At 39.4% G+C, this 13,791-nt stretch overlaps 1 protein-coding gene and 1 long non-coding RNA gene across 2 annotated transcripts; one reads left to right on the plus strand and one right to left on the minus strand.

The window, feature by feature from the left end:
- Positions 1-5,322: 5,322 nt before the first annotated feature.
- On the minus strand, positions 5,323-13,272 carry LOC131890584 (uncharacterized). Its single transcript, XR_009374324.1, has 5 exons — positions 10,996-13,272; positions 10,544-10,929; positions 8,687-8,860; positions 8,482-8,618; positions 5,323-5,464 (listed from the first exon to the last, which is right to left on the minus strand). It is a non-coding gene; the product is annotated as an uncharacterized LOC131890584 (long non-coding RNA).
- LOC131890583 (UDP-galactose transporter senju-like) lies at positions 5,782-8,475 on the plus strand (the record flags this gene model as incomplete). The annotated part of the gene is given in 5 exon segments (XM_059239955.1): positions 5,782-5,915; positions 5,994-6,111; positions 6,193-6,379; positions 7,266-7,442; positions 7,522-8,475. Coding segments are annotated over 5 exon segments (1,089 nt in total). The 3' UTR covers positions 8,032-8,475.
- Positions 13,273-13,791: the final 519 nt, after the last annotated feature.

Below are 13,791 nucleotides of genomic sequence, written 5' to 3' on the forward strand. Positions count from 1 at the left end.
CCTGAACATTTACCATTGGCTTTTTTAATTGTTGCATTGGGGTAAAAGATAAATATTTATTCTTTGTGAACACTTACGCAACTTTAATTTCGAAGTTAAATTTTCAATATGTAACAGTTAAAAAAAAGCTGTATTCTATGTACTTTCTACCAATAAGTAATATCATTATTAGATTTCAGACGTTCTTCAGTATTTTCTCGAGAGGTGCCTCATGCAACAGATACGGATTCACAGAAATCATCATAACATTCTTGACATGACAGTGTACGAAAAAGAAGCTTTGACATTGTTGATACCTTTCAGAGCATTATGAATGGTGTCCGGAACGTTGGCCAGGACTTCTATACTATAGCTTGGCAAGAGCGTAGAGCACCTTGTCGACGAGAGTTGATTCTCGCTGATTCTTTGGAGACATGGTGAGGTTTAACGGACGTTTTGAGTAAATCCTGGACTACGAGGTCCAGGAGTTTTTTTTAGATTTACGACCACTGTACACAATCATTATCAAATTTGGTGGATTTTGACAATCGGGTGATAATTGGTTATAGGCACCTTTAAGAAATTGCGGAAAAACTTTCTAATATCCGGGTTGTTTGTCCAACAGAGCTCTGTTTTTCTGAAATGCAGGAATTCAGGAATACAAAACGGTATTGACTAATGACTGATGACTTTAATGAGTCCCATAAGCAATGATAATCCTCAAACATACTGCATTCTATCATTAACGGAAGAAATATGTATTTTGTTCCTAGGCTTTTTTGAGCTTTTTGATTGGTTTGATGTTTTAAATTTTCAATTTCTTGAACTAAGGGACTATTTAAGTACTCTTCTTGATTCAACCCCGGAAGAAAATTCAACAACTCCCATTGTTCTTTGATTGTTTAAGAGGAAAAGCACAGATTTGTAAGAAAAATACAAGACCTCGAGTTGGCCCTAACATTTTGAGACAATCTTAGTAGGACTAGAGCTGGGGCGAGTTTTTGGCGTATGAGACGTTTTGTTCGACTTGAGTACAGTGAATAACTGGAGTCTTCTGCTGAATTCAAGTCTTTAGCCGAACTCGCCCCAGAACTAGTCCTATTTCAATCCCCAAACAGGATTCAATCTCGGTTTTCCATCCTAGTGTAAAGCTGCCCTTACCCTCGGCGGGTTTTTGTCCTTTCATTCCCCTTCTTTGTCCTACATTACCCAAAAAATGAACTTTTACCACTGTACAGTTTTCATCACTCCTCAATCGACTGTAACTCGACGTTGGAGTGGTACAAACATCAAACAATACATTTTCCACTAAATGGTTACTATATCCGGATTTTGCAGGTAATTTGTAAAGCAAAAGAGCAGTTTCAATAAAGCATGGTGTTCAGCGCTAAAAGATCAGGCATGACCCAAGCATGACCCAAAATTGTCCTTCCCCGAACAAGCTATGTCAGATGTGGCAGTGTTGTTAGCTAATTGCAACGAGTCTAAATTTAATCAGCAAACAATGGCGGATTTTAGAGTGAGCGAGAGAAAGTAGCTAGTGAACAAGCATTGAAATCAACATTTATTAGCGTTTCCTGAAACACTCAAGCGCCGATTGATGTAAGTGACTTTACTCCGTCCCAACCCCTAGAGAGATACTACTACAGAAACAGACTCAGAGTACAGATTTCGCCGATTTCAAAACTCTGATTTGGAGTGAATAAATGCTGAATAGCCATGTTAGATCAGGTGGGAAACAAAGCTTGGAGCATCAAGAAAGAAATGTCAAAATAAATCAACATTGAAGCTGATTTAATGTAAGAAATGGAATTTGTCTAATTACTCCATGCAGACATGAACAGTTACTTTAAATATATCTTTGGATTGCTAAAGTTGGCTCCCTTACATTGCCAAATAAAATACGTTTTATGAAAGTTACTAAAAAGCTACTCATTCAAAAGTATTACGCCCATGCCTGACATGTGTTTAATGGTCATGCACATGTACTTCTCCCCCTTTTATGAGGCGGGGAGTGACGTCACAGCTGGCGCAAGAGGACAAACGACTCCTTACTACTTTGCCGTGCTACATTTATTTTTCCATATACCTTCATATGGACTGATACATAGGTTTCTAGACACTGGATGTCGAACAACCGACCACTCGGCGGGTAGAACAGTACAATGGATGGTCTCTTGGGAATTAATCGCAAACCGGTTTATTGTGCTGTTTAGCCAACCGAGTGGTCGGTCGTCCGACATCCAGTGTCTAGAAATCCATGACTGATACTCTGTTGAATAATGTACGAGTGAAGACAAGGTGGCATGATTACAAGCATGAATTGTTTATAATTCTTCTTTCTAATCTGATCAGACAAGCAAGTGCAAGTTATTTTTTAACTACCCCTTCGTAACAGCAAGTTCGAGTTCGCGCAACCTCGATATATATTAAGTCAAGATCGCAATCCGTCAAATATACATACCTGAAGGCGTTCCTCAATGAAAGGAACGAATTACACTTTCAGTTATTGTGATCAAAATGAGTAATTCATAACCTAGCCATTCCGCGTCAAAAATCGAAAAAAATGAAATCAAAATCACGTTCACATTCTTTCCCCAAAATCTAATAAGCTAATATTTCAAGGCTATTTTCGCATCACCATTTGTCATTCCTAATAAACTTATACGGTAATATCTTCCAAAATATGCCGAATGTACAAAACAGAAATACAACCCATCGGATGAAAAGACAACATTATGAAACAGCTTAGATGTTTTGTAGCTTTAAATCCAACAACATCTACTTTGCCTGTAAGTGATCATCACTTATTGCTGAAGAGATATTTGCCCCAAAAGCTTCAAATTTTGTTGGGCTGTTAGTAGAAACACAAAATACGCCTAGGAGGTCGAAAGGGGAACGAGTAACGAGTAACTAGGGCTTTTTAGGTCGTTACAGTTACACCATTTTTAGATATAATGAGATTGGAATTTCTTTTTTGAAGAAAGGAACAAATTATTGCAATTACTTTCATTATGATCGTCAATACTATGCGCTGCTAATAAACAGCCGTATGCGGTGATTTGGCAACATATTCAAATGAGATATATAAAAATTATCTTTCGTTGTTGAATAGCTATTTACTCAATTGCGGGGGCAATCTTTGCTCGGAGTTTATAAAACTGAGGCTTGAAGAGAGTCGAAAAAGTCAAGAAGACACCTTGAATGCGTTCGCCCATTTCATGCCGTCGAGTTTGAAGAGAGGAGCGATGAGGGCTTGCCCGAGGGTATGATGAAATGGCAAGCGCAATCAAGGTGTTTTGATCAATCAACTTTTTGAGATCCGAACTTGAATAAACTGCATGCAAAGAACGCCACCGCTATTGAATTCACAGTTTTCTTTTACAAGAACCAGTTTTCAAGATACGATTTTCCCTTGAAACCCCATTCAAAACCCCATTTGACTTTAGAGAATGTCTATTTTCTTCACGAGTGGCTGGAAATAGTGAAACACATCGCTAACTGGAAACTTAGATTCAGGCCACTCGTGAACACAGCGCCATGAAATAAGATTTCCAATGGTGGCGTTTAGTTTCCTCTGCGTGCCGAAGAGGGAACTTTCTACCGCAGAAAACCGGTCCTTTTAAAAGAAAAATATTTTTTCTCTAAAACCATACTCGTTCGATTATTTATTTCATCAGAGGTAACACTTGTGAAAAAACTCGTCTCAGACGTAAGAACATGGCCTGAGTCAAGGGTTATAGGCCTGGATCGTGTTGGGGGCAATTGAGAATCTTATTAACTACACTTACGCGGTTACGCTACAGATACGCGGATATTAAGTAATATCCGCTTCGTTTTCATCGACAAGCTTTGGCTAGCAATTAATGGGATTCCTATTGTTGCTAGCATTTCAACGTTTTTCAATACCGAAATAGTTGGTGGTTGCTAAACACTGCGATAATTCTTCAGTGACATTGGGCCTGAAAGTTAATTTCGAAGTTAAACACCTGAGATCAAAAGATAAGTTTTTTCCTCTTGAAATTGTATTACCTAACACGTCGTTTTTGGGAAAAAAATCCCCTTTGTATACCTTCTTTTGGGCATTTTTCATGCCTACTTGATGAAGAAAACTTGAAAAAGCAGAAAACAAAGTTGGAATATGGTTATAAATATGAGTAATCCTTTTGATGAAATAAAAAAAATGGCCACGTCACACCGAATCCAAAATTGACTTAATTGACAAAAATTATCACGACACTTAATTCTGTTTTATTGCTTTGACTTTTTTTGTACAAATGAGAGAATATGACATCGACTTTTGAGCACGTTTTAAAAACGTTACATTTTTTTAACAAATTTTACCGGTTTTTTTCCACCTTTTCATGATCGAATTTGTTACCTTTTATTCTACCTTTTTGTCAACTTTTCACCTATTGGTTATCTCGTTTTGCTGATTTTGACATCTTTTTTCCGAGGTCTAATAATGATATTTGAATATGCATATATAAGTGAAGCAGATGAGCTATATGGCCTCATTGAGAGGCACGATGTGAATCCACTAATGGTCTGTTCATCTTTTGGTCCCAACTTTGTTCCATATTTGTGTTCAACTTCATCATCTACGTTTCAGTGGGTTATTAAACAACATACATGTATTTCCCTTTGGTGGAAATCGGGTAATTAAAAAAAAATCTAACATGTGGTCAGAACACAATCTCTATAGTTTTGAGACAAGTTCATCTATTCGACAAAATGTCGTGTTCCTATAAAGTGCTAATTTTGAATGCAGTAAATGGTTCAGGAGATGGGAAGTTTTCGCTTATGTTCGCAATTCACACCTCCCCAACCCAACTTTTATGTTTATTTTCAATTTTGACTTACGGTTTGACGGCGGAATCTAGGGCAACAAGCCGGACATTTTCACTTAGCCACTTTAGCTGATATCTTGGTGGCTTATCCGCTTGACCGCTTAACCGCTTTGCCTTATGCGATAACCAATCTAAGTTCAGAACTTCGCTCGCCGCAGAATTCAATAGGTTCTTTCTAGTCGTCAAGAGGATAAGCGGTGAGGCGAATAAGGCACGAAATATCAGCTTATGTATTCATATACTAATTTCACTGTACCGGGTACCTATTCGGTCGAGTTCAATCAAGTTAAAACTTTGTCTCTTTTGTCACAAACGATGATAATGGTTGCTGTAATATTAGTATTGCTAGTCGCCTGTAATTCTTCGCTTTATTGAAGTGAAATTACTATATACAGATAATGTAACTCTGGACTCTCAACATGTTCGGAATTTCTACTTGTAACAATGTCCAATGTGCAAAAATTGTGGTCTGTTATCAACTCTGGGCAGACCAGATCAAGTGATCCTAGCCTGTCCTCTTTGTCTTTCACTCCTTGGCAGATTTGGAACGTGAGCTTCCTGCTTCATACAATATTCATTGTGTCGGCCAGTCAGGCAGTCAGGCAGTTGGTCATGTCAGTGGCACTCTCCTGGAACTTTAGCAGAAAGCAAAAGCATGCACGTATCCCCTGTTCCTACTAGTAATTCTAGAGTACGTTCAACAGTGAATCTCTATGTGTTAGTTGCCCATGGCGGCATGGAGCCAACAGCTGTTTGTGTGTATAAGACCTAGACGAATGAAATAGCGGAACGAGTTGCTCGCTCGAGGAATTCTCTTGTCCTATTGGTGAACAGATCCTCACGAGCAAGGATCAAACACACTCTTGAGGAATATTGGCTAACAACATGCCCAAGTGCTTTTCTGTAATAAAACTAATAAAGTATTTTGGCTACGTGAAAAATTCAATCATAGTGTTCTGACGTGCAGACGAGATACACCGGTGACCATCATGATCTTCAAAGCCATCTTGGCTAACAAGGACCTTTTTCCCACCCGCCTGAGTCTAGTCGTTTTTGTGGGCTATGTAGGACTCTTCACAGCTCAAGGTTTGTTCACGTCTTGATCACGTCGAAAAAACATTAGTGAAAAGAACGTGCATCTAATTTCGCAATGTTCCCTTTCAGGTTTACTGGTAACAGCCTCAAGAAATGGGAACACCACATATCCCTACAACACCACCACGGTGGTTCTCCTTACGGAAGTTTTGAAACTCGCATTATCTACTCTTATATTCCTCAAAGAGTGAGTTCATGGTTTCTACAAATACCTACTTCCGTGAGTATCTAACAAACACGCCTTTGTCTTATCTTTTCATGTTCTCAGCCATACATTTTGGAGCTTCATATCTGAAGTCTACGATAACAAGTCCATGTTGGTCTTGTATATGGTGCCGGCTTTTCTGTACTGCTTATACAATAACCTTTCATTTACAAACTTGGCAGCGTTTGATCCGACCAGTTACTACATCTTCATGCAGATAAGGCTCCTCTTCACGGGTGTTGTGTTTCAAGTAAGTGAAACAATGATCATCAGGGCTGTCCAAATAGTGCAACTAAGATTGGCAAAGAATTCAATTAAAAAGCAATAAGGAGGGCAAAAACTGCAATGAATCATGCTAAAAAGCGGAGATTTCTAGTTTCATTCACACTTTGTAAAAGAGTCAGCAGCAAAATAATGAAGCAGCTAAATGATGTGTCAAGCTCAATTGCGTGATCGCTGTCAAAATGGTTAAGCAAGTAGAGAAATATGAGCTTTATTATTCTTAGAGGGGAAAAGCAGGATGGTAGAACATGAACTGATTTAAGTGATGAAGGCATTCAAGTTGATACTCATGATTGCACATTACTTCTTCCTCCTAAATTCAAGAGTAGGTCAAAAAAGGGTGCACAAACTTCCTCTGTAAACTGCTAAACTATATGACTGCTAAGTGTACTGAGTTTGTCTTACTTACGCGTACAAGTAAGCATACCATAGAAATGGAATTCAATCTTTCTTTCAATAGATACTTTGGTCATGCACTGAAAAAAGACCTTGGGGCAGTGTGTTTTAAAAGCTCAAGAGACGTAATTTTGAATAGTTGCGTTGTCTAAAAACAAGATAATCACGCCACTCAGGAAAAAAGTCATTTAAAACAAAAAAGCAAATGATATGAGATGGTAGGAAGGAATTTGCTTTGCATTTTTTCCTGTTTTTTTTACATTTTCAAGGAACAGAGGTAAACTAAAGGGAAACACTCTTCACAACCTTCATCAAAATGGCAAAGTAAAAAAATAATGCAAATGAGGGGAAGAGTGAAAAATAATGCATTTGCATTTTTTTGAATTACCCCGAATTGATCATAAACGACGGGCAAATTGATGTGACCATTGACATTTGCCATCGTTTTTTTCATTTAGATCATGTTCAAAAGATATTTGAGCGGAATGCAGTGGTACTCGTTATGTCTAGTCACACTAGGATGCGTGGTTCAGAAGTTGGATTATGCAACCATTTCCAAGCTCTTCGGTCCAGTGGATTTATCAATCCAAAACGTATTCTACAACAGCATCAGTTTTCTCCTGATTGTGGTTCAAGTATGTTTTGCCAATACATATCAAAGGCAAGTCACTTGATTGGTACCAGTAAATAACAGATGTAATTCATTTTTCATAGCTGAGTTGTTCAGTCTGTGCCGGAGTCTACAACGAATATCTCATAAAAGGAAACTCAGGCAAGAACGTGCACTTAATGGTGCAAAATGTGTACATGTGCTTGGACTCTATTTTCTGGAATACGGTAGTCTTATCCTACCAAGGCCAGTTGATCACAGCCTTCAGCATGCCTTCTTTGGCGTCCATCGCACAAACCCTGGTGATCCTGATCATTGTCAATAACGCGTGTGCGGGCATTATTACTTCAATGTTTTTGATGAATCTCAACTCCATCGCAAAGGCCTTTGCAAGTGCCATTGAAATAGTCTTCACTGCCATGTTGAGCTATTTGCTTTTCGACATTCCCATTTATATCAATACTGTGATATCAGTGATGATCTCGTCCTATGCCATTGTCGTGTATGCGAAAAACCCTGTCAAGAATCCCCCTGTTAAATCATATTTGCCCAATGCTGACAAGAGAGATACGAGTTTGAAAGAGAAGTTGCTGGAAAATACTCCGAGTGTGTAACAACTAGGGCCTTTCATGCGATGTTTTCATGGCTTTTTGAAGGTCAGCGCTACTGGTCACCACTCAGTTTGGCCTTTCTGGCACATTCTTTTCCGTTTGGTGCTACTTTTGAAGAATCATACCTCGGTAGACCTCATTTGGTCAATTTGGTCGGAAATGGCATAGCCCCAATATTCGTTCAATGTGGCATCTGGCATTCGAGAAAGCAAGTTTGTATTCTAGCTGTGTTGGGCATTGTCTATATTCATTGAACTAACTAAAGAAAAATGCCAATGATCGTTTCGTTGATTGCACGAATCAGTAAAATTAGAGGAGAATCAAGAATCCGTTTATCATAATTCATAACGTTAGCATTCAATTCATGAATTCAAAATAAATATAGAATGTTCTTACTCCCTCGCAAAATATGACCTACTTAATCGTCTCTGTCAGCAATAAATCGATCTTTACCTTTGAAATTCCTCATCAGCGCTCTGGAGTTTGCTCCGGCATTCCTCGATATCCTTATTTGATTCGGCTCGCCAAACAGTCAACGTCCGGGTCAATTTCTCCTCCAACTTGGATAGTTCTGATATACTCGTTTTAATCTAAGAAAAGCCCGACTTATCCATGAGGTAGACTGTGTAAGTCCAAATATGTTGTAGCAAAGCCTCACCCTGTTTAAAGCATATGTCTCTTGCTCCCATTCCGCGATGAGAAGCGACCGTTCCATTTCGAGCTCGCGAATGTCATCCTCTTCTTTCATCTCCAAATCTGTCAAGCGTCTCTTCAAGGATGAAACCAACGTGATTTGAGACTCTTTCTCGACACGGAGGGTGGCTAGGGAGTTCTGGAAAGTCCATTGAATTGAATGAACTAATTATTCTCTTTGGCCCTCATAAGGATGAGTGTAAGTGATGATCTAGGCCATGATTGTTTCACCAAAGACATATTTCGCTCATACAGTAAAACAAACGGAATCGTCTTGACGGGTTATTCGCTTTATAGTTTTCTATTAAATCCATCACAAGTTGAGAAACGCATCTAATGAATCCCCTGATTATTTTTCCAGGGCTTGAATGATGGTTTTTGAAAAGCCCAAGGCCTAAATTATATTTCTGAGATATGCGTCTTAGTAATGGAATCATAGTTTGATTGCTTCTACAAACAAAGAAGCGAAAATTCTCAGTTCCCAGTTAATAGGGTTTCATAAATTGAACCACCTTCTTCAATACGGTATATCATGAATCACAATGCACATTTGAAATTCAGCACCTTCAGCTCATTTCAAACTTGATGATCTGCAGACGATGCTCTATTTTGTTGTTCTATGATTTATGGACATTCGGTTTGGTTTGACGCCTTGGCCAGAAAATCTTAAAAAACAGCAAAAAAGATAAAACTGAAGTCGACAAATCAGTTTCCTTTGGGCCGATTTATCAAAAGAAAAAAGCAAAATGACTCTTGCAATGTAACTGAGGATGTAATACTATCTATTTTTTAAGTTTCAAAAATCCACGAGGCATGTTTTCTCCATAAGATTGATACTGTTTTAGACATAAAGTTGTTTAAACTTTGACAATTACTGATTTTTTTACTATTGACTTGTCGAACAAAAGTTTTGCATTATGATGACTAACGCCTCACGGAACCTCTATAAGTTGTGAAGGCGAATGTACGACCCATGTACAACCCAAAACACGAGAAATAAATCGTCGGAACAAGGTTGCGTGAGACAGATTTTAAGGCATTGCGAATTTCTCCCGTTTGACAAGTCAATTGGATACAATCGCAGCCTCAGTTTTTTTTGTTTTTTTGTACTCCTTTGTGCCCAAGCGCCATCTTTCGGCTATGTAGGGATATGTCAAACGTAAAAATGCGACCGCTTTTTCAACCAACAATTGAACTTCTGTCTCAAAGCGAGCTTAAAGTTTTACCTTTTTTTTTGATCCTAGCACTATCGTTTGATTTTGTGTAAAGCCATAGACAAAACCTCGACACATACCTATGTAAATCAAAAGGGGGCGCTCAAGTGCAAAGGGGTAAACAAAGACCACCCAAACATCCTGTCAAATAAACGTAACCAAGAATTGGAGCAATCAAATGCTGAACAAATAAATAATACCAATACTAATTAGTAAAGATTGGAAAAATAACTTGGTTTTCACCATAACTAGAATGCTTAGCTCAACAGGAGCTGTACCGCATGAGCATGTTTTCAGGTCAGCTGACGCTGGTGGAAAAGGGACAAATATATTTCGTGAAATCTTGCTTCAGGCATGTTGAATCATTCTCATAAAACGTTTGTTATTCCTCTTTAATCTTAATTTCTTTTGAATCTTACAAATATACACGTAGAAAGAGTGGTAAAATAACTAAATCATGCTTTTTAAGGCATAATACACGTAACATGTCACAAAAAGATTCCAACAGTAGTAGAGCAAATCACGTACTCTATTGATTGCCCTTGTTTAGCAACGTATGTCGAAAGTGTAACAAAATGTATCCGAAATTGCAACGCTTAGTGACATACATGATGACAAGTCGGGCGTCCCTCAGGGCTCCATTTTGGGTCCTCTCCTTTTCATCATCTTCATTGCTCCGCTTCAGAAGCTTGGTAGTAGTAATGTCAGTACCTCTCTTTATGCTGATGATACAAAATTGGTAGTTGGTAGGAATAGTCAGAACTCTGGTTGTCTGTAAGAGGTCCCAAACCAAATCTACTCCTGGGTTGCTGCGAGTAATATGGCACTGAATGGAATGAAATTCTGCTCAATGACCTTTGGGTCGACGTCATTAGACACTCCACTATTAGAAGATGAAGGTAAGGACATTGAGCAGGTCTCATCCACGAAGGATTTAGGTGTAGTCCTGGTCAAGATAATTGTGTTTCCGAAACCCTTACTCTAAGATCTAGAACTAAGCAAGTGAAAGGATCGATTCTAAATAATTCTTTGACAGCGAAATGTGTTGGATTGATCTGACCTTTGTTTGACGATGGTAAGTTGTTTTGGATTTGGCCCTCCAGTAGTATGGGCCAAGTCCGGATTGATTGGATTCTCCTGACGTATGAATACCAATCAAAGGGTGTGAACTTAATCAACTAAGCCCAAGATGATCGAGCCCTAATTTACACTCTAATCAATTTATACACCAAAAACTACGAGTTTTAGACTTCATAAATTAAGAAGACTTTGGTCTCTTTCACGAACTCTTTCTTCTGGAAGATGAAAAATGCAACTAAACTTGTTTTTACTCATCATTGGGGTTCGTTTCCTCACAATGATCTTCTCACGAGGATTCCTCACTCTCGCCCTCTTTTCCGACGAGTTCACACCACATCATCTCCGGCCTGAAGTCCATCGGACTTCACCAAAGTATCGGAACAACGCCTTCTTCGACCAGACGTTGGCCGAATCCAAGTAACATGGGCATTCATTGGACCGTAATCTTGGAAACGAGAAAGAAACCAAACCGAAAATCAGCGTCTTTACTTGGAAAGCTTTCCACTCCATTCAATATCGGTAGGCATGTATAGAATCCCCAAGGCGAAAAGTAATCGAAGAAATTCTTCAATTCGATGGGCGTAAATGACTCGTGGTGAATTCTTTGATGACCTCGCCTCCCACACATAGAGCACACGTGATGAAGAGTGCGGCAAGTCTTCGTCTGGTGATCTCTCTTCAAAGGACACAGAGGGTAGAGACAATCGAGATCACTTTCGGCAACATCACAACAAGCTCTGACATGTTCTGAACTGCCACATCTACCACACACCCCAAAGAGGTCTGGGTCTCTCTCTTTACCGGGGTCACGTTTGATGACACGTAGTGACGTTCCCGGGACCAATTTCGATGTAAATTGATCCGGTGTCTTCTTGCAATCTGCAAGGAAGTGCTTTGATTGAGAGTAAGGCATTCTGAATTGGTTTCCATCTTTCAAAACTGCAATGACATTCTGCGGCGCTACTCTCTTGGGTGGTGAGGCTCTAGTTGCTTTAGCCAATTCGAGGGGATCGTAATTCTCCACACGGAACTGCGTTGGAATGTTGTGTGCTCTGAAAGGTGGATAATATTGGTCATCAGCCAATTCTACCACTACCTGACGTATGTTTCGAATCGGACGAGGAACTTCAGAGCCTGGACCACCGGGAAGATAGGGAGAGAGGTATGACACCTTCAAGTTTTGTTACACACCCTGGAACGTTATTGCTCCGGAACGGTTTGAACGACCATACACGGTCCTTGGCAGCGGCTACGGTAAGGGACGGCTCTTCCTTGCGAATGTGAAGAATATATCTCACGTATTCAAGCACACTCGCATCCTCAGGGAGGTTTTGGAGTGTCATCAAGTCCAGTGTCGCACTCCACAATGTTTGGGCAACGATCAAAATATCCCCCACATCACATTTGACCCATTCCCTTGGCCATCGTGAGAATAGATCTTCTCTTGGAGCATCAAAAATCCTTATTTTTGAGCCGTTTTTCCTTGAACAACTCGCTAATTGTAACGATGGATTGACGAGTTTGAACACTTTGAATAAGGTTCCATTTCCAAACTTTCATCCCTCCAAATATTTGAATAATCCATGAGTGTCTTATCACATGATTTCGATGCCCTTCGGGATTGATTTCCATTTAGCAATGACTAAAACTCCCGGGACTCTCACCAAAGAACATCGCATGGATATTATGGAGTTCAACCCAGGAATTGCAGTCCGACCCCAAAAGTCCATCAATCCGTTCTTTGTCACCGAATGTGCCAGAGTGACAAGCAACATCACTCTGGACAACAAAAACCGATTTCGAATTCAACCAGCTCCTGACGCACTCTGGGAAATCTCCAAAGCCATGGATCTTCAGATTCCTTCGGTTTTGCCCAGACTTGCGATATGCAAGTAGTTGTCCAAGAGACAAGGGAAATCACATCTTCTTTCCGAATTTCTTCCCAATTTTGGGACAGGGGATTAAACATCTGTAACCTGTGTGTTCTTCTCGGCAATCTTGAAGTGTCTGGATTATGACCACTTTTCCAAGGATATCACCCAGTTGAAGAACTTCGACCATTGACGTATCATCTTCAAGAGGAAATCGATGATTCTTCAAGCGTCTTTGGCTGGGACCTTCGGTATCGACAATCAGAATGCCTGTTTTTTCAACCGTGTCCCTGAAACTTTGGAAAACAGGATGAGCTTCAATGTCCTCTTTTTTATCATATTTTCCGATGCATAAAACACGACCTTTTAATTCCTCCTCCGTTGTAGTAAGGAAGTCTCGTGTAAATTGATGAATTCTTTCCATGATAAGAACAAAAGCTGATGGCATTTTGTCGAGAGAATTTGACGCCCAGCCTACTGCATTGTGCATAAACGTAATTTGTCGTTATCTCGATATACTGGCTGTTTCAATCACGAACTTCTAGATATATCTCTAGAAGTCGTGGCTCAAATAAAAACACTGGTCGTTTCGGCAAGATGAAAAATGTCATACTTGATAGTTCAGTAACTATGTGACAACCGAGTAAGTTTGTATAAATGCTGTCAAAAATGCCCAAAATAGGGCTTACTACGGTTTTCGCTTGCCTAATTGCCTCAGTTCTGCTGGCAATGTTAAATGAAAATGAAATAATTCGGCGAAGATGCAATGGTTCTCAATAATAGTCCATGAAGAATGGGGTAAACTTCGCTTTCTTACTTGACTGAAATGCATGTTGTCAATGTTGAATAGATGACAAGAATTTTTCCGATTGTTTTACTCGAAAGTCAGTTTGCTTTCAAATTTA

The sequence above is a fragment of the Tigriopus californicus genome, chromosome 11 (genome assembly GCF_007210705.1).
Source record: "Tigriopus californicus strain San Diego chromosome 11, Tcal_SD_v2.1, whole genome shotgun sequence".
NCBI classification, from domain to species: Eukaryota; Metazoa; Arthropoda; class Copepoda; order Harpacticoida; family Harpacticidae; genus Tigriopus; species Tigriopus californicus.